This window comes from Salvelinus fontinalis, chromosome 35, assembly GCF_029448725.1.
Source record: "Salvelinus fontinalis isolate EN_2023a chromosome 35, ASM2944872v1, whole genome shotgun sequence".
Classification (NCBI taxonomy): Eukaryota; Metazoa; Chordata; class Actinopteri; order Salmoniformes; family Salmonidae; genus Salvelinus; species Salvelinus fontinalis.
Window position 1 is genome coordinate 40,693,828 of NC_074699.1, and position 21,431 is coordinate 40,715,258.

General features: G+C 40.8%; 2 protein-coding genes and 1 long non-coding RNA gene across 4 annotated transcripts; 2 read left to right on the plus strand and 1 right to left on the minus strand.

Moving 5' to 3' along the window:
• Nucleotides 1-6: 6 nt before the first annotated feature.
• Nucleotides 7-2,214, plus strand: LOC129834868 (unconventional myosin-IXAa-like). 2 transcript variants are annotated; one of them, XM_055900203.1, is made up of 2 exons: nucleotides 7-174; nucleotides 383-2,214. In XM_055900203.1, the coding sequence occupies exons 1-2, from the start codon at nucleotides 51-53 to the stop codon at nucleotides 880-882; spliced, it is 624 nt and encodes a 207-aa protein (XP_055756178.1). In that variant the 5' UTR covers nucleotides 7-50; the 3' UTR covers nucleotides 883-2,214. The 2 variants fall into 2 exon arrangements, with proteins under 2 accessions (XP_055756178.1, XP_055756179.1); XM_055900204.1 differs by having other exon boundaries at nucleotides 392-2,214.
• Nucleotides 2,215-4,811: 2,597 nt separating this feature from the next.
• On the plus strand, nucleotides 4,812-14,479 carry LOC129834870 (secretory carrier-associated membrane protein 2-like). The gene is made up of 9 exons (XM_055900205.1): nucleotides 4,812-4,990; nucleotides 5,645-5,722; nucleotides 6,413-6,502; nucleotides 7,473-7,590; nucleotides 8,252-8,380; nucleotides 8,910-9,069; nucleotides 9,296-9,397; nucleotides 11,231-11,348; nucleotides 11,536-14,479. Exons 1-9 carry the CDS (start codon nucleotides 4,934-4,936, stop codon nucleotides 11,680-11,682), a joined length of 999 nt encoding a protein of 332 aa, XP_055756180.1. The 5' UTR covers nucleotides 4,812-4,933; the 3' UTR covers nucleotides 11,683-14,479.
• Nucleotides 14,480-15,397: 918 nt separating this feature from the next.
• LOC129834871 (uncharacterized) lies at nucleotides 15,398-19,530 on the minus strand. Its single transcript, XR_008756325.1, has 3 exons — nucleotides 17,077-19,530; nucleotides 16,741-16,865; nucleotides 15,398-16,603 (listed from the first exon to the last, which is right to left on the minus strand). It is a non-coding gene; the product is annotated as an uncharacterized LOC129834871 (long non-coding RNA).
• Nucleotides 19,531-21,431: the final 1,901 nt, after the last annotated feature.

Genomic DNA, 21,431 nt, shown 5'->3' on the forward strand with positions numbered 1-21,431 from the left:
GCATTGACCTCACCAATGTTTGTCACCCCAGGGAGGAGCTAACCTTTGAGATGCTGACTTTGGAGCAGCGAGCATCAGACGATGAGACCCTGGAGTCGGAGGCGTCCATCGGCACGGCCGACAGCTCTGAGAACCTCAACGTGGACTCTGAAGGAGCCACCTCCGACTTCTCCGGTATGCCATGATATTAAACAGTACCATGGTCAACCTGTTTGGAAAATGCAAGTTAAAACTTGTGGTTATATTTTAAGTTTCTCTCTACAATTCTGTGTAGCAGAAAGAGACATGAGTAAAACATTTGTTCTATTTAGTTGAAACATATAGTTTTCTACTGCTGCTACTATAGTATCCTGCATCATGGTCTGACCGCCGACCTTTTTAGGTCCCTCAGAGAGAGAACCCACGCTGGCCCCCGTCGCCCGAACCAAGAGGTCGGAGGGGAAGAGCCACCGACGCCGCAACCTACGCAGGCAACCAGATTCCCAGGACTCAGTGGACTCCTGTTCCACCATCTCCTCCCTCTCCTCCTCCTCCCACTTCCACCCGTCCTCTTCCTCCTCTGTGGCCACAGCTCGCCACTTTCGCTACCGCTCCAAGTCACCCTCTTCTGGCTCTGGCTCTGCCCAGGGCTTGTACCTGACCCAGCCTCCCCGCCGCGACAGCATGGACTGTCCCCCCCTGGCCAAACAGGAGGGGGCGTTCGAAGAGAGGTCACAGTTCACCAGCCGAGGCACCTTCAACCCGGAAAAGGGCAAACAGAAACTGAAAGGATCCAAGAACTCTCCCTTGAGGCACTCCCATGACAGTGGGGGCCGCAGCAGGGATCCGCCTGACTTACCCCAGCAGCGGGTGTTGTACGGCAGCAATGAGTTCATGGTATGAAGGACAGTGGGAACACCTCCTTCGTCACAGCCCACTCTCCCTAAGAGCATGCGATCTGACCCCCTTCCTCAAACACTCCAGCTCACCCTTTCTCAGTCCACGTCCGCAACGATGCAGCACTGTCCCCCCAAGTGCCATGTACACACAGTACTGTGTACAGTACACCTCAAAGAGACAGGAGAGGGACATGCTGGGAGTGGGAGAGGAGGAACCAGTAGAAGGGTTGATCTCCTGTGGCTTTAACTGCCAACCACACTCCCCATGGTCCCTCTGCAGGTCTGGGTCTCCCTCAGCCCAGGGGAGAGGGGACGTGTGGAGCAGGAAGGCAGAGAAAAGGGAATGCTGGGACACTGGGAGAGGACTACTCAGCATCCGGGAGATCTCCCAAGCTGACGTCCCGATGCAAACTAGTAGGTGGAACGAAAAAAATAAAGGCTACCGAGCCATTGACAGTGCTGCCGTGTCCATGAACTTGAGATCTCAATCATTGGCTGCTTTAAAGTTTACAGTTAAAAACAATCAATGTAAGCAGTGGTTCCTCTATTATTACAAATGTATTTTTCCCTTAAGCCTATTTAATAATTTTTTTATTTCATGGAAACTATAAATCTATATAACTATATTATAAAGGTATAAATAATGTACAAAGCCGGAACACCAGTAACTGCTGGGTAGTTGAAGTCAAATATTTATCTTTTTCTTGAGTATCTTGGGCAGAGATGTATGGTATTGGACAAAGGCTGTGTGCGTGTTTGAGTGTCAATTTGTGTGTATGAGAAGACCACTTCATGTGTTTTTAAGTTTGTGCTGCTTTATTCCTCTCCTGAGGGAAATACGGCCATGAAACGGACCAAGTTAGCTGGTGTGTATTCCAGCCAAGGGGATCCCAGCTCTGTAAAGAATGTCGGATGTGTATAAAATCACTGCATTCACAGCTTAACAGCCATACAACAATTAGAATGTACAGTACAATATGTATTGGACAAATGCCATTCTCCTAGCTCTGGATACATGTTACCCCCAAATCCTTGTCTTCCTGAGATATCAGTGTTGGACTCAATAGCAACCAAACAAGGACATGCACTTTCTTGTCTTCTGTCATTATTCGTACCATTTCTTGTTTTTTTCTGGGTGTATTAGTTTAACATTTTTATTGGGATAGTTTTGTGGAGCTGTCATGTTGGACAGTCAGCTGTTTTTCAGGCAACAGTCAAAAGACCCCTTTCAGTTTAAAACATGCTTTTTGTAACACTATCAGTGTTGAAATATAAATTCCTTATCAGCTATCAGAGACTCAAAGATAAAAAAAATAAAACACGATATTCAAACACCTCACAGTTCTAAGTGTTTGAGGGGGAAAATGTCAAAAGGCCTCATACCTACAGTGTAAGAAAAAGTTGTTAGTTATACAGTACCAGTCAAAGGTTTGGACACCTATTCATTCAAAGGTTTTTTCTTTATTTTTACTATTTTCTACATTGTAGAATAATAGTGAAGACAAACTATGAAATAACACAATCATGTAGTCACTAAAAAAGTGTTAAACAAATCAAAATATATTTTAGATTCTTCAAAGTAGCCACCCTTTGCCTTAATGACAGCTTTGCGCACTCTTGGTATTCTCTCAACCAACTTCATGAGGAAGTCACCTGGAATGCATTTCAATTAACAGGTGTGCCTTGTTAAAAGTTCATTTGTGGAATTTCTTTCCTTCTTAAGCCAATCAGTTGTGTTGTGACAAGGTAGTGATGGTATACAGAAGATAGCCCTATTTGGTAAAAGACCAAGTCCATATTATGACAAGAACAGCTCAAATAAGCAAAGAGAAAAGACGGTCCATCATTACTTTAAGACATGAAGGTCGGTCAATCCGGAAAATGTCAATAACGTGTTATTTCATAGTTTTGATGTCTTCACTATTATTTTACAATATAGAAAATAGTACAAATAAAAGAACAACCCTGGATGAGTAGGTGTGTCCAGACATTTGACTGGTACTGTAGTTGTACCATACAATATTTTTCTTATGCATGGTACTGGCATAAGCTTTAATTCAGAGGTTCAGAATCAGATTTGCATTTGTCATACAAGAGGAAGACCTTGGCACAGCTCACACATCGCATACACAAAACATATTATTATTAATTAGGTTGATTACACTAGTGCAGTGTACATGATCACCGAGCAGTAGAATAAAGTATTGTTATTAATAAATATATGCCATTTAGCAGACGCTTTTATCCAAAGTGACTTAAAGACATGTTACTTATGGGTAGTCCTGTAATTATTATTAATAATACTTTACAATAATTACTGTATTGATCAATCAGTTGGGATGGAATATCTCCACCAGATGCGATATGAGTTCTTCACAGATGCTTAATGTTGATGGGTCTTATTTGTTCTTCTTTCTCTAACCATAACAGTACATGTCCTAGTATATACACTTCCTGACAAAGCACTAACCATAAAAGTACATGTCCTACTATACACTTTAAGGCAAAGCTCCAAATAGTTTTGACATTTGCAAACTGTCCATTTCAGCCATGTAAGTAAAAAACACAGTCCCTCTACCCAAATCCATAGACTTGTACATCAATTATGATACAGAATAATACGTCTGTTGGCTGTTGAAAACTATGGGGGCCTACTGGTCAGTGTGACAGACAAATAGACATGTACACTAAACATATACTGTCTGTGTCTACTTTCATATTCCATGTGTAGCGAGACACACATCTGCAGTATATTTTCCCATACATATATACATACATACTTATGTGTTGCATTAAAATGATCTCAAACTCTAATATCAAAAACCTTGATTTATCTGCAAGGTAGGTTAGTTCCTTTTTATCTTTGTCAGTCAGCGTGGCCCACAATTCTGTGCTCTGGTCTGAACTCTCTGGAAGAAGATACTGGGACAGTGTCCTGTCTGTGCTCCTCCGATCTCTGCATAGTACTTGGTGTTCTCCATCTCTTCACTGGTCCGAAGAGTGACTGATGGTTCTACCCTGAGCTGACCACTGGACAGGAGAACTGCCAGGCTGATTTGTCAAGATACAATTTACCAAAGCGATATGTTTAGACTTTAAAAAGCCTAAGATAATTAATGAATTTAGAGAGCTGTGTAACAACTCTTGTTACATCCATGTATAGAGTGGGTGTCTGTTAAACACTGTGATTTAGTTTTAAATCCTGACTCTTAGGTAGACATGAGCCACGTTTCAATTCCCGCCAAGTGGGTTACCCTTATTGGCGTGATGCGTAGGATGTTTGCCTTCTGCGTCCCTGTCCCTCCGTTTTCTACATCGGTGTCTAAAAATGGGATGGTAACCGTGAGGCCATCGGAACGTATGGCGGTACGTGTGAGGGGCTAATGTGGTCGATACACGGGACTTGCCATCCCGTTTAGAGGGGGCAGTGTAGCGATCCTCACTAATATGAACAACATTACATGTACCACCAAATGGTTTAACCCTATCGGCATGATGCGTAGGGTGTTTGCCATTTACGCCAGCGACACAGGTTCGCTTCAATATCAAACCATTTGACATTACTTAAATAGAACCATCAAGTTTCATGTCAGATTACAGTCCAGATAATGTATGCAGTGCAATATAATTAAGGCATGTTTCGTTTAAACTTAAAAAAATAATAATTATGGTTACAAGCCTACCATAGCCTACAAATTCTGGTTTCAAGACATGCTTTGGTAAATGACTCCCTGATAAAATAAAGGTTAAATAAAATATCAATGAAATGGAATCTTCATTGTACAGCTCTGAGACATGGGATTAGGATTTAGGAAGTCACGAGAATGTCACACATTTGAAACCAATTGTACCCTATTTTCTAAAAATAAAGATAATTGATTTTAAATGAACGCTCGAGACTGCCCCAGATCAGCTGACGCAGTGTGCGTATCCTGCAACGCCTGCGCACATGAGCACTGTCAAACAGCACCATCAACAGACAGGGACAAACAGCCAGAGGAGAGGCACAAGCTGGCGTTTTGTTTACCTCCAAAAGAAGATAATTTTATCTCAACATGTCGGGATTTGACGAGAACCCCTTTGTAGATGCAGTGGATGTCAATCCTTTCCAGGTGAGCAATTTATTTAGACCTAACTGCAAGCTCTAACTTGCGTTGTCCTTATGTTCCCAGCTAAACGCTGTAAAATATATGCCGCAACAGAAACCAGTTTGGTTGGTTGCTGGGTTGGGCATGGGTCTACTTCCTTGTTCAGATGAGAGAACGTAGCATGATTGACAATGTTGTGTGCCAGTCATTTCATTCAATATATTTGGTAGGCCAATAAGGACACGTATAAGGTGTTCTATTAGCCTTTACCTAAGCAGGTAGCTAGGCCCCATTGACTTGTATAGGCCCATAGATGGCTGGCTATCAACAACCTGTCCTGTCATCCCCTCAATTAAAACGACTACTGGGAGCAAGTTGTTTTAATAGACGAGTATATGCCATTTATTGGCCTACGCATGTAAGAAGGTCAGGACTAATTTCCTACCAATAATGATTGTTATGCACCCGTAGCAAGTGTACCTGTCAATGGCAGCAACTCTGCCAACGAATATAGACTATTCTCTGTTTTCACATATTGTAATTCTAGCCTAATGAACTATCCCCTATAGGTTTGCGTTGGATTTTATGCCTGAAAGAACCAACTATGTCAAATAACCCGAGGGAAGTTGTTATTTCGTGTTTTTACTGTAAGAAAATATATTGTTGTCTCTAATACAGGATGCCTCAGTCACACAAATCACCAGCGGTGGGATTGAAACCGTTGAGGAATTCAACCCATTCTCAGCCAGTGCTATGGTAAGATGAGCCAGGAGAAGTGGTGTAAAAATACTTTAAAGTACTACATAAGTCGTTTTGGGGGGTATTTGTATATTTATATGTTGGACAACTTTTACTCCATCACATTCCTTAAGAAAATAAATGTACTTTTTACTCCATACATTTTTACTCCATACATTTTCCCTGACACCCAATAGTACTTATATTATATTTCAAATGCTTAGCAGGACAGGAAAATGGTCCAATTAACACACTTATCAAGAGAACATCTGTGGTCATCCCTACTGGCTCTGATCTGGCAGACTCACTAAACACAAATGCTTTGTTTGTAAATTATGTCAGTGTTGGAGTGTGCTGCTGGCTATCTGTGAATTAAAAAATTAAGAAAATCGTGCTGCCTGGTTTGCTTAATATAAGGAATGTTAAATGATTTATACTAAGTATATTTTAGCAATTACATTTACTTTCAATGTATATTCATTTAATGTGGGCACAGTGATGTAATCATCTTCCTGAAAAGAAGCAAATGCATCTGACAAACATCCAGAGGAAATATGTTGTTAAAGAATGTTGATTTGGGAGCGTCTTACGATGTGAATGAGGCTTCATTTCAGTTCAGACAAGAGTATATGTACATGTGGTTTTCTATATCTACATGCAGATTTCTTTTTATTTGTGATTTTGACTGTGTGTGTTTGTTTGTTTCAGGGCACCCACACTGGGACCACCATCCCTATCTCTGCTGCCTCCTCCCAACCAGCTGTCCTACAGGCTTCTGCTGTGGAGCCCACCCCACAAGTGAGTAACAGAGACCTGAATGAGGAGGAGGGAGGTTGGCAGTGTGGTACACTGACAATTTTAGACACAACAAGGATGTCCTTTTGACTCTAGCTATTGCTCAAAGCTGAGTACAACATACTCTCGTATTCACTGAAGTCCTGAATTGTTTGTGATGACTAAGTGTCTAAGCGAGGCCACATGAAGGCAAATCATTTCAGCTTGTTTCATCTTGTTCTTAATACTATGTCTTGTTTTGACTGATTTCATGTCGACGCTAATATGGCAAATTTGCTAGTTAGCTAACCAACAACTATAACGATATATTTGAGAGAAAAGTACTCATTGTGCAAATATATTTATACTTTCAATAAATATTGGAGATGAAATATAGTTGACATGTTGTCAACAATCTAAACCAACACCTTCTCTTTCGCCCCATAGTTGTGCCTCGGTTTTGTTGCTAAATAACCAACCCATCTGTGCATTGATCTGAATAGGCACATTAAAACAAAGGTCAGAGAGAACTGGAAAAGCATCCTGACTTGGTCATACTATTCAAGGTTCTTTACAAGGGCCCTGGTTTTGGTCCTACTTTACCTTAAGTGGACAAAGTAGTATTTACATAAGCCAGTACTGTGTAATGACAGTGTAGTTTATGTACACATTCTTCCAATTGTTGTTTGAGACTTCACATGTCCCATTTCCAAGTTACCTCACAATATAGAGATGAGAAAACAATTGACCTAGGGTTATGGGAGGTTTAGTTTGTTTAATGGAATGCATATGAAAATGCAACCGTGTAATAAACAAATTGCACGAGTTGGTATGAATTTTCTCTGCAAATGGGCAGAGATAATTGGGCAGAGAAGAAACTTCTTATTAAATGCATTGTACCCACCAACTTGATGCCTTGCAACCATTTTGTGCCAGAACACTCCATCTTGGTTCAAGATGGTTTGTAACACAGCTCTTTCCCATTGTCCACCAGGCGACTGCGGCTGCTGCCCAGGCTAACCTGCTCAGGCAACAGGAGGAGCTGGAGAAGAAAGCTGCTGAACTGGATCGGAAAGAGCAGGAGCTCCAGAACAGGCCTGGAGGCCACATTAGTAAGTTATAGATTGTCACTTGATTATGTTCAATTGAAATCTGTCTTGACCAAATTATAAATACAAAAGTTGATTCAACTTCTGTTAAAAAGAAAAATACAATTGCAACCTTTTTGCAATGAGGAATTGAGACCAAAAGCTCAAGAGAAGTTTCAAGTGTTTAATAACAAGGATGCCATCAGCTGAGTGCATACATTTAGAAAGCTCACAACACATCTTATGCTCTTCCCTTGTACGTGTCACCTCCCCAGCTGTACATTTTATGACCTCAATGAGTTTCTCTCCTGTGGAATGTCCATGATCCTCTTGTTTACCTAGATGTCAGAACCACACCTCGTCCATCTTCATCCTGGGCCTGACCCTGCTCTCTAATCCTAGGCAATTTCCTTTTATCTAATTAGGTCAACCTTCCTAAATTAGCATACACACAGTTTCATGGCCTGAACTCCATTAATACTCACAGTAATCATTCACTAAATAGGATACTAACGAACTGCAGTTTAACTTTAAACATGTTACATTTTAACAGAATCCATCCCTGCCTTTAAAGTTGACTCCCTACTGTAGTGTTTTATCTTTCTAAGTTACGTTGTACTTGTATTGCTTCGTCTGATTATGTACCCATGTAACTCTTCATGGCAGTAAACTCTTTATTTGACAGCAAAAGAAAACAACTGGCCGCCACTTCCCAAGTTTTCCCCCATAAAGCCTTGTTTCTACCAGGACTTCAACGAAGACATCCCTGAAGAGTACCAGAAGATATGCAAGAGGATGTACTACCTTTGGATGTGTACGTACACCTTGCATCTTAAAGCTGCACTATGTAACTTTTTGGGCAACCCACCAAATTCACATAGAAATTTGAGTTATAGATTTCTCATTCTCATTCAAGAAAGTCTAAGAAGCAGTAGATCTGTTCAATGTTTGATATTTCTATGTTCCCGGTTCTTAAGTTTTGTTTTTGCCTCTTTTACTTTCGGTTTTCCACACCAGCTGAAAATAGAATATTTTTGGTTCTGGAAAAGATATAAAACTGGTTTAGATGTTACAATGATTCTCTACACTGTACTTGTTTTGTCACAAACTGAAATTAGGCGAACTATTCAAATTTTAGCAACCAGGGATTGGTGGAGTGATTTCTGCATATTGCACCTTTAATTGAGTAAGACTTTGTACAAGTTTTTTATGATATTACATGCTTGTCAATGACAACAGTCAACAATCCCAAAGTACTAGTCATAAGATATTAGTCCCCAAGCTCCTCTCCAACACTGCACCAGTTTCTTCTAGTCTCATATTCATTTGTTTTGTCTCTCCAGTTCACAGTATCACACTCTTCCTGAACCTTCTGGCCTGCCTGGCCTACTTCACGGCCGATCCAAACGCGGGGGTGGACTTTGGTCTGTCCATCCTCTGGTTCGTCCTCTTCACCCCCGTCTCTTTCGTCTGTTGGTACAGGCCAGTGTACAAAGCCTTCAGGCAAGTTCTTTGCTCAAATATTGTTCTACTTTTCTTTTGAATAAAAGTGTTTATATAAGTAAAGTCCCTTGTGACGACGACAAAGGAGTTGCTAAAGTCAAAACAGACTGGAACCTACTTAACACTGTAGAATGTCTTAATTCCACATTACCTAATTAGTTTTATTGTGAAGTCCATATGATATGTGCGGGTGATTGTTAACCCTTTGTCCTGGTTTCTTTTTCAGGTCGGACAGTTCCTTCAGCTTCTTCTTCTTCTTCTTTGTTTTCTTCTTCCAAGTGTCTGTCTACATCATCCAGTGTGTTGGGATCCCCAAGTGGGGGAACAGGTCAGTGAAACAACATGATACACTAGATAGCACCTCAGGGAATCTTCTTTGCGTGTGAGAGTGAGATAAAGTGTGTGAGTGCGGTATGTTTGTGTATGTATTTGCGCACACAAGTACAAGTGTGTGTGTAATATGTACTGTGTGTTTGGGAGTGTAATATGTACTGTGTTTGGGTGGGTGTAGGTCTCCCTTCACATCTTTGTGTGTGTGTGTGTAATATGTACTGTGTGTTTGGGAGTGTAATATGTACTGTGTTTGGGTGGGTGTAGGTCTCCCTTCACATCTTTGTGTGTGGGTGTGTACGTGTGTGTGTGTGTGTGTGTGTGTGTGTGTGTGTGTAATATGTACTGTGTTTGGGTGGGTGTAGGTCTCCTTTCACATCTTTGTGTGTGGGTGTGTGCGTGTGTGTGTGTAATATGTACTGTGTGTTTGGGAGTGTAATATGTACTGTGTTTGGGTGGGTGTAGGTCTCCCTTCACATCTTTGTGTGTGTGCGTGTGTGTAATATGTACTGTGTGTTTGGGAGTGTAATATGTACTGTGTTTGGGTGGGTGTAGGTCTCCCTTCACATCTTTGTGTTTGGTAGTGTAATATGTACTGTGTTTGGGTGGGTGTAGGTCTCCCTTCACATCTTTGTGTGTGGGTGTGTAAGTGTGTGTGTGTAATATGTACTGTGTGTTTGGGAGTGTAATATGTACTGTGTTTGGGTGGGTGTAGGTCTCCCTTCACATCTTTGTGTGTGGGTGTGTACGTGTGTGTGTGTAATATGTACTGTGTTTGGGTGGGTGTAGGTCTCCCTTCACATCTTTGTGTGTGGGTGTGTACGTGTGTGTGTGTAATATGTACTGTGTGGTTGGGAGTGTAATATGTACTGTGTTTGGGTGGGTGTAGGTCTCCTTTCACATCTTTGTGTGTGTGTAATATGTACTGTGTGTTTGGGAGTGTAATATGTACTGTGTTTGGGTGGGTGTAGGTCTCCCTTTACATCTTTGTGTGTGTAATATGTACTGTGTGTTTGGGAGTGTAATATGTACTGTGTTTGGGTGGGTGTAGGTCTCCCTTCACATCTTTGTGTGTGGGAGTGTACGTGTGTGTTTGGGAGTGTAATATGTACTGTGTTTGGGTGGGTGTAGGTCTCCCTTCACATCTTTGTGTGTGGGTGTGTACGTGTGTGTTTGGGAGTGTAATATGTACTGTGTTTGGGTGGGTGTAGGTCTCCCTTCACATCTTTGTGTGTGGGTGTGTACGTACGTGTGTGTGTGTGTAATATGTACTGTGTTTGGGTGGGTGTAGGTCTCCCTTCACATCTTTGGGTGTGGGTGTGTGTGTGTGCATCTGGTCCTGCATCTTCTCTCTCGCATCTCTTTGACAGATCTCCTGCTGGCTAATCTGTTGCTGTGCTCTTTGTCCTGGGGGCTGCTTTGTAAGTGTGTGACAATCGGCTCATCTCTTACCTTATTTCACACTGTCGTGTTGACCCAAACCAAATTGTGTTGGTGCAGATATTTTATTTTCACATTGTCATTTTCAACATGATTCCAGTAACCAGGCCAGCTCAGTAGTTTGGTTCGGCTTAGTAGTGGGAAAAGCCCTTCTGGCTCCTCAAACCTTTGGTCTTGCTTCTTTTGTGAAGTAGGCTTCACTGTCCCGTGTCATCCTAAAATATCATTCTAATAAACTTTGCCTGTCTGTTGGTCATCGTGTGGGTTTGTGACTGTTTGCTAAAAATAATTCTGTCGACAAAGGGTTTTGTATGCCTCATTGATGTTATGTTGCTATGGATTTATTTTCTGAAGGTGTAAATGAGGCTGTGTTATTTGTCTTGTTTTCCAGTGGATGGATTTCGTCCATCACCATGATAAGAAGCAACATGGCTGTAGCTGTGGTCATGATGGTTGTGGCCGGCTGTTTCACTGTGAACGCTGTCCTCGCCATCATCCTACTAAAAATGGTACATTTTGCGCTATCTCAATCCTTCAGAACTGATTCAAACTTTATTGCAAAGTGTTGAGGTCATTGTGGATAATACATCCACCCACCAAGGTCAATACAGCCTGAAAAGATTCAGAAGGGAACTCCATTCCCTTCAATAATCCCCTATCTATCGTGCCTGACCCCTGCCTTCTCCCCCTTGTCAGGTCCACTCCAAGTATCGTCGGACGGGGGCCAACTTCACCAAGGCCCAGCAGGAGTTCTCTTCGGGGGTCCTCACCAACCAGACCTTTCAGAGCGCCGCGGCCAGCGCCGCCTCCTCAGCCGCCCAGGGGGCCTTCCAAGGACGCTAGTGATCCTAAAGCCACAGGGCCAGGTTCCTCCTAACCTTCCTAGGCACCTCTCACTCACTCAAAGCCCCGTTTTGTCTCATGGCAACAGAAATGGCTGACAGGACAGAAACTAGACTGGTATACAGGAACATTACAATTTACTGCTGTATCATGGACATTCTCTAACCACGGCCATTGATGCATAAACCCAATTCAACCTCTAGCCCTGTGTATTCAATGTGGTGGAAACTCTGCTTAGCTGATCAGAGGGTATAAATGAAGCTATTATCATGTTGATTGGACTTATCCAAGTGTCTGGGGGGTTGGTTTGGGGTGTCTAGCTGGTGGGGGGCTAAGGTTGGTTTGGGATTGAGCACCAGAGTTTGGCAAAGTGTCCATGTTGGTACCAAACATTCCATGACAATAATGTAAACTTTAATTCTAAGTAGAATGTGATACGTTAAGAAAGCGAATGCGTAAACCGTCTTGCTCGTCTCCTGTAGGTTTTAATGCTATTACACTATGCTCCTAGTGAATGAGGAATGCTCTTCCTAGAATACTTTACATTGTCACTTTAATCCTCACTAGAATGAAATAGTTTGGTACCAGCATGGCGCTTATTATCATAAAAATACAATCTCAAATTAAGTTGTGTTCAGTATATCAATTGCGCTGTCCCATAGTCTAGTCTTTACCTCGTTATGTTCTCTTCTTCCTCACTGTACTGCCCTATCCAGACACTCAAGTCCTCTTCTCAGGACATACTGTACCTTTTAACGCAGAGATCTCCAACTCTAGTTGTGAAGAGCCACTGTTAGTGCAGGATTCTGTTCTTTCCTAACACTAAAAGGGTTTGGGTACAAAAACATTAGTGAAGTGGGCATCTGAGGGAAAAACACTGAAATGTCTACTGAAGGAATTACATTTTGTGAAGTTTACATTGTTGTTGAGGTTTATTTTTGCTCTGATGATATATTGAAGGGATGAATGGTTTTATTTTCCTTAGATTTTTTTTTGTGATTTCATATTTTACTGTTCTTCAATCCCTCAGTAGGGTTGGACTTGCTGAAGTATGATAAGGCAACTGCTGTGTTTTTGTAGATACGATAATGAAGATATTGGGTGACGGTTTAACTAAATGGGAATTACTCTATACTCAGATGTTAGTGCACCACCCCCTGTATCCCTCCTACTGTACTTTAAAGTAACTGTCCAGTGAAAATCTCACTTTTTAAAAGTTCATGTTTTGTTAACTCCTACTCAAATAATGTTGTTGACTCATCCTATACTCATATTTTTGTCAAAACCATAAATTGGAGAAAAAACACTTCAAAACCCACCTCAAACAATTTAAAAATGCTTGCTATTTCCTCAGAGGAGGATGAGCTGGCCAATCAGTGGTCTACTCGCAGTCATATTTTTAATAACCGGTATACGCCCACACCATTCTGTTGTGATACGCCCATACCATTCCAACACAGAATAGCTGTTTTGTTTATCGTACTTATTTATTTTAATTGGAAGGAAAACTATTTGTCATATTGTGAATAATAATAGGTCATATTTCATAGAAATATTGAAACACGGGACAGTTTCTTTAATGAACATAGAACTACATTTTGGAGGTGGTGGCTTTGGTATTATGACGTCAGGACAGGTGGGATCTTTTCTTACAAATCAGACAAAGGACTAGTTAGTCTTAAATTGACACTTAATTCTTCTTTCTCTATGAATGAGATACAGACCAGTCAATGTGGATACTGTGGCATGCTCATGGACATTTTTGGAAGATTGAATGTATTTAGTGCATGAATGAACAGGTGAATGTAATATAGGTACAGCCATGTGAGAATGAGTGCGTGGATAGAATGAGCTGACAGGACAAATGAATTAAAGATTTGACTAATTACATGATGATCTAAATGTATTAATGAATAGTTAGTTATTGATTGTGGATATGTGCCTCAAGTAAAGTTCAGTACAATAACCCTAAAGATTGCAGTAAACCAAGTCACGACTTCTAATACAGCAACGTTCAAAAAATAGATTTACATTCTTGATTTTAGTTGTTGGGTAGTAGTTACAACACCGGGCATATTATTATTTTTATGTACGGTTACTTTCTGAAATGTCACTATGCTGTCTACTGGACATTTGCTACACTACTGCTGTTGGTTGCTGATATGTCAACTCTGATGTTATGTAGCTGACACTGGTTTACTGGGATTTATTTTTGAGCCTAAAACTCACTGAGACATGACTTTAAATGAGCCTCACCTTCTGCCTATTAACTACCATTATGATCCATCTGTGTTCTGAATGTTTGTCCAGATACTTCTGTATTTATCTGATCCTTTTATTGGGTAGTGTACTGTTACTGGGTGTTATCTAGCACAGGGGTGTCCAACACTTCTTCTGGAGAGCATCTAGCACAGGGGTGTCCAACACTTCTTCTGGAGAGCATCTAGCACAGGGGTGTCCAACCCTTCTTCTGGAAAGCTACTGGGTGTGCAGTCTTTTGTTTGAGCCCTGCTCTAACACCTAATTCAACTGCTAATCAGGGCCTTGCATGATTAGCTGATAGCTTCTGATTTGGTTGAATCAAGTAGGGATGGAATGGAAGCCTGCACAGTGCACACCCAGTAGCTCTCCAGGATGGCTGTCCTTCTGGAGGTCAAGGGTCAAATCTGTTTGTCACTGTACATATGTCTGACATGTTACAAAGCTGTTATTTTGTCTGAGGGATTTTTACAACTTATCTCTGAAGTAATTTATAGATCTATTGTTACCGCTATTATTCAATAAATGGATGCATTTCTTTTCTCTCGAACGTCAAATATTTTTTAAATGTTTTTTATAACAAAAAAGGTACATGCCCAGGCTTTCTGTCTGCCTGTGGGGCGTTCAAGTGCTGTTGGAACTAGGAAAGTCATTGTAGAAAGATGCTACTCAACTTTTTCACTTGGAAAGTATCAGAATCAACCAATAGGAAGCTCTACGTATATAACGTACGTTAATTTTAACTCTGAGCCGGCGGTTCCTAGTTTACGACTTGTTATGAATGTGCCAACAGCCCTACATGTCGTAGGGGGATGATGTCTCCCCGCTTTCCTCTCGCTCGCGATTTGGGGATGGACGGCACTTGGATCCTGATTCAACCATTTGTATCTTCTTAGGGGTTTTACAGTAACATGCAGCCTGGCTTCTATCATGCAGCATTACTGCAGCCTATTGTAGCTAAACTAGCTGACCCATCAACAGTCCCGTTTAGTCACAGGTAATTAGTTATCTAAAAACATCTATACAATTAATAATATGAGCTATCTGACAGCACAACGAAGGGAAAAATAAATAAATATGACAGCGAACTCTAAAATACAGATCATTTGAGAAATTGACTATGGGTTATTAAATTTGATTTTATCTAATCAGATTCTTTTTTTAAAGAAATGTTTTATTGTTTATTGTGACAGATATGAATAAAGGGGAGATACAGGGGCCGGAATTCGATCCCACACAGGCAGGGGGACCATATGAATGTCGAACCACAAGGAGCTATATCAAGTTACCATTTAACTACTAAATCGACCGCTTTTCATGGACTAAGAACTGGAGTGGTTTATCTTTAGAGATGTGAGTTAAAATCCCCCGTCTACTAACACACTAACCACCCCAAAAACAACACACTAACCACCAAAAAACACTATTGCCAATTACAATGACATTACAGTCTTGGTGGAAACAACAAAAACTAGTAATTTAATGTAAACAAACAAAAGTTAGTACTAAAAACTATTTTTAAAAGCAAACAACCAAGAGCTCAAAAGTTGTGCAGGTTATAACCAAAAGTATGAACGTGATTCAAGCGTTGCAATAGAAAAACGTAGTCCCATATCACTTTAGCATTCAAACATGTTGATTATAACAGTCAGGAGGAACGTTTGGACTGATCTCGAAAAGCTATTTTCAACTGCCGTTTCATGCCAGCATGATAGCTGTACTGTTCGTTTATGGTTGACCTCGGTACCTAGGTTTTTTTTTTTTTTTTTTTTTTTTCACCTTTATTTAACCAGGTAGGCTAGTTGAGAACAAGTTCTCATTTGCAACTGCGACCTGGCCAAGATAAAGCATAGCAGTGTGAACAGACAACAACACAGAGTTACACATGGAGTAAACAATAAACAAGTCAATAACATGGTAGGAAAAAAAAAAGAGAATCTATATACAATGTGTGCAAAAGGCATGAGGTAGGCAATAAATCGAGTAATTACAATTTAGCAGATTAACACTGGAGTGATAAATCATCAGATGATCATGTGGAAGAAGAGATACTGGTGTGCAAAAGAGCAGAAAAGTAAATAAATAAAAGCAGTATGGGGGTAAGGTAGGTAAATTGGGTGGGTAGTTTACAGATGGACTATGTACAGCTGCAGCGATCGGTTAGCTGCTCGGATAGCAGATTTTTAAAGTTGTTGAGGGAGATAAAAGTCTCCAACTTCAGAGATTTTTGCAATTCGTTCCAGTCGCAGGCAGCAGAGAACTGGAAGGAAAGGCGTCCAAATGAGGTTTTGGCTTTAGGGATGATCAGTGAGATACACCTGCTGGAGCGCGTGCTACGGGTGGGTGTAGCCATCGGTTGACCTTGGTTCAAGGTACGTGAATGCATGCAACATGATGCACCGAGTTTACAAGTCTTATTTCCGAACACTCTGAGAGGTCGAGAACAATGCATTACATCCAACAAAGCTGTGGGCCTCCAGGGACACGCTGCTGCAATGCTTTCTGGGTGATGTAGTCCCTCTTCACAAATCAGTATGTTTCCTGTGACCTCACTTCTACTGTGTCTGGTGAAGTCTGTTCTGGTTAAGATCCAGGTCAATCATCCCATGGTGTGGAGTTGAAAGACAACCAGTACCTCCCTCTAGTATGGCAAGCAGGAAATCTGTTCATGAAATAAGAACACACCTCTGCTCCTGTCATACTGTAGATGGCCTCCTTCACCCCCACTAGATGGGAATAACAGTAATATAAGCAGGGATGAAAAGAGCAAAACAATAATTGATTACTTATTTGACTAACCTGTGACTAAAAAGATTGACAACACTTCTTTAGGGCTTTGAGGTATTCACTTATTCACAACATGAGGAACGATAAGACCTTGCAGCTTTAGGGACACTGCTGCTGGAAACATATATTAGCATCACCTGTGAAAACACGTGTATGACGTTATCAGAACAAGCAATTACAATTAGCCTACATTAATTACAAGTTTAAGTCGATGTTATTGGAACTTCAGTCTGAATAGGACATGAATAAATAAAATAACAATTACTGTATAAATTTAAAGAATTTGATTAACATTATTAGCTACAATAACTAACAGCACACAGATGGGTCATGAACACACTGCATTACCTTTTGATCCAGTGAAACTCATCCTTTTCAAGAACATCTTATTCTTTACTTTGAAATCGTGGATTAAAGAAGTGTACTTCCTTAGGTCAAAAATGGATGAATATAGACTTGATGAAAACTTGCTAACTTATTGATCCCTCCAACAAAAATATGAAAAGATAAAACAGCCTGTCCCAGTCCAGTAAAAATCTATAATAAAATAAAGCAATTCAACTTTTTTGCCTTTCAGTCTCCAACTTCGACTTTTCATTTTCTTCTTGGCTGATCTTAAGTTATGAATTATATTTTCAAGGAGATCTATTTTTTGGGAGAAATCAAGATCAAAATTGTACTCGACAACAGCAGAGACTATCTGCCTGTAGGTTCCACACACATCGGCCGCAAACTTTGCAACTTCGAGCATTACACCTCTAGTCAATAAACGGAAGTCAAGTTTTTCTTTTCCCTCACCTTTTGATTTCACGTCAAGGTCTAAACCTATTTTCTTACAAAGGGGGTAGAGGTCCGTTGTTTTATCTTCTGTTGCAGATGTCATAAAAGATTGGTCCCTTGTAGGTGTGTGTACTGCTTCCTCATCAGATAGAGATACATCTGTGTCAGTAGAGATGGTCTCCATCTTAACATGCTGAGTTGATACGAGGTCCAGATTGGGTTCATCCTTAATACAGATGTTAGTAGGTCCATTCTTGAGGGCAAGTGTTGCTGTTTCAACATCTGTTTTATTAAACATGGTCTCTTTGACATGATGAGGAGATACCTAGCTGGCATCAAGGTCAAAGTTCATCAGAGAGACAGTGTTGTCCTTTTGGGCCTTTTCATACTCAACCAACCCATCTTCTTCAAAGGACATTATATAGAGACACATTCCTCCTCCTTCTTTATAACCAATTGCTGTATTTCTACATCTTTATTCAATCTCAGACTAAATGACACATTGTCATTTAAAAGGTTGGAGCTTACATGTGTTTTTGATACAGGTATTGCCCTTGGATCAGGAAGTTCAAAGACTTTTGTTATCAAGTCAGGTCTTTGCAGTCTGGACTTCCCCATCAAGTACTTTACTTTCGCCATAGTCCGAATTGCGAATTCATGGCGTTGATCATTTTGCAAACCAAGATCAATGTTGTAATCTAAAATATCACAGATGACATGTGCGTGAGATCGATTCATCTCTTCGGCAAAATGTGAAACCTCAGTCATTACCCCATTAGTCAGTAGACCTATGGCAAGTTTCTGTTTTGCTCCAGATCCAACATGGAAATCTACACCTATTTTCTTGCAGTTGGGGTATGGGTCCTCAACCTTCCCTCCAGCGGAGGGCTGCTTTAATTCAGTTATTTTTTAGTCATTTACTGAGCAGATGTCATTGGCCATCGTCTGATATTTCACTTCCTTTATGTTATTTGCTTTCTGTATCCTGTTAGAAACTAATTTTCCTTGACCTGACTTTTTACACCTGACATTTCTTTCAGATTTCCCAGGTAGAGCAGCTGTTTTTTTCACTGTGGAGACCATTAAGGATTGGTTCATAATACGTCTGTGCACTGCTTCAGCATTACACTGTATTACATCGGTCTCTGTGTTGATGGTCTCCATCTTAACATCCTGAAGAGATATAAAGTCCAGATCAGTCTCTTCCTTTATGCAAATGTCAGCAGATCCATTCTCATGGTCAAGTATTGCAGTCTCATCTGAAAACTGTGTTGAATCAGTCTCAGTAAAGACGCTCTCTGTCTTAACACACTGAGAAACTTGTCTGGCTCTTTCAAATTGGTCTGTCTTCGTCTTCCTTGCTGTGAAAGTTTCTCTTTCCTCATTAAATCTAGTCGTCTTCTTTTTGTTACTTCTTTAAGTCTTTGATCTTTTGACACAGCTGATGCCCTAGTGACCTCCATGTCACCTGAAATTACTGCATATTTCCTTTTTTTGAGAGGCACAATTGTTAAGGTTTCCTGTAACAATTCATGTTTTTCTTTACTTAACATATCTTTCAAATTCAGCCTTGTTTTCTTTTCGACTAATCGTAAATTGAGGAGGATGTTTTCAAGAAGATCTTTATCCTTTTGCAAATCAATATCAAAATTGTACTCGAGGACATCTATGATAATCTGCCTGTAAATTCCATACACTTTTTTGGCAAATAGGCCCACTTCAATCATTGCACCTTTGGTCAATAAACACAAGTCAAGTTTTTCTTTTGCCTCACCTATTGATTTCACCTGACAGCACCTTTCACCTATTTTCTTACAGACGGGGTAGAGGTCCATCGTTTTATCTTCTGTTGCAGATGACATAAAAGATAGGTCCCTTGTAGGTCTGTGTACTGCTTCCTCATCAAACAGAGATACATCTGTGTCAGTAGAAATGGTCTCCATTTTAACATGCTGAGTTGATACAAGGTCCAGATTAGGTTCAGATCGGAAGCATCCGTATTTGTTGTGACTGTCATTCTCGCTCCTGATTGGACACTTTCTTCGTCTTTATATTTTTGGAGTCAAATAGCGCAATGTCGCCACCTAACGCACTGGAGGCAACAGTGCCCGTTTTCGTTTTTACCTGACTTCTTAGTTTCACTTCAATCCATAATCACAAAGTTGTCAATATCGTACATCGATTTTTGGACTTCATTTAAGGTTAGGGATAGGGATAAGGTTAGCAGTCTGGTTAAGGTTAGGTTTAAAATCAAATTTTCAAAATATATAAATTGTAGAAATAGACAGGGTTCAGCCATATGACTTTGTGATGGAAGGTAGTGACGACCCTAGCCAGCACGAATCTCTGGTAAACCCAAATATAGTTTAAGAAAAATCAATTGCTAAATACAGGCAAACACTTGAGTAAATGAGGGTTCTGGCGGCTCGGTTATGGTGTGGGGTATATTTTCCTGGCATGGTTTAGGTCAGGCCTCTCATACCCTGTTCCCTGAGAGCTGGGCTTGAAGCGAAAACCTGCAGGAGGATAGCTCTCCAGGAACAAGGTTGGAGAGCCCTGGTTCAGGTCCACTCAGCCCCTTAGAGGGCAAGATAAACGCCAATAAATACACAGCCATTATGAGTGACCACCTTCAACCTATCATGAATCTTTTCTACCCTGATGGGAGGGGTCTCTTCCAGGAAGACAATGCCCCATTCACAGTGCACAGGGGTTTGATGAGCATGAAAACGATATAAACCTTATGCCATTGTAGCGTGGTTCGTTCTGCGTTGTGTAATTCTTAATGAAGACGCTGCCACAACTGATGGTCTGCTCGTTGAAATCTTTTTATTTGCCCTGCACACAAAGAGACAACACACACGTTACCCTTGGTGCAGTCACAGCTCTCCGGCACCTTGCTAGCCGAGGGTCAGGCAAAAGAGAACGATAAAGTGGTATGGGGATACAGATAACCCGCGATGGGCCAAACCAAAATATACAAAACTTTTACAATCACTTGTATGTACAATATTGGTATGAAAAAGTGTTTGTACACCAAATAAAAACATTAGCTATGCAGCTGTAATTAAATAAAAAAATACACTGAATTATTATTATTATTATTAGATTATTAACATCCCCTCTTGACCTGGCCTATTTGAATTGGTCCTTGTGTGCAATTTGGTGCGTAATCTAGGGGAACAACATCACACTGCTACATTCACCCCCACTGTTTTACACTAGATTATAGGCACAAAACAAAAACACATTACCTCGAAGGTAACAAAGCAAAGAAAGAAAAAAAATTCACACCCACAGGGCGACAGAGTAACCCAGTGTAGTCCCTTAATTCTAGACCCACAAATGGTCGATCAGCTGAAAAGCTATCCCGCGAAGGATTAGGAAAAATAAGGGGTAGCTAATCCCTTATTCAACCATATACGAAAAATGCCATATACATTTTATGCCGATGGACTACACACAAAGTTACATGAATTGTCAAATATATTAGACAAACCCACAAATCATTCTAAGACATGCTTAGATTTCCTACATTCCTACAAAAGAAAAGGTAGGCAATATCCTACCGTCACTGAGAAACCAAGAACTGTTTCATTTCCTGTGTAGACATAGTTTGGATTAACCTATCCACTGGCTTAATAAGTCTACCCAGTCTAGTCCGAACACCCTCACCCACAAACCTAGCAGGGATGTCACAGACAGCACTAACCCTGCTCAGAGGTCTAACCTCAGGATGGGGAGTACTACAGATCCGCATCTCCGGAGCCAGCACACCTTCAGTTACCGACTCAACACTAGTAGTGTCAGACGACTGATCAGAATCCTGGTAGATTGTCACAGACCACACTGACGAAGCATCTTCAACCAAGGTAACATCATCCACACTGAATGGAGTTTCGCAATCAGAACTCTTGTAGGCT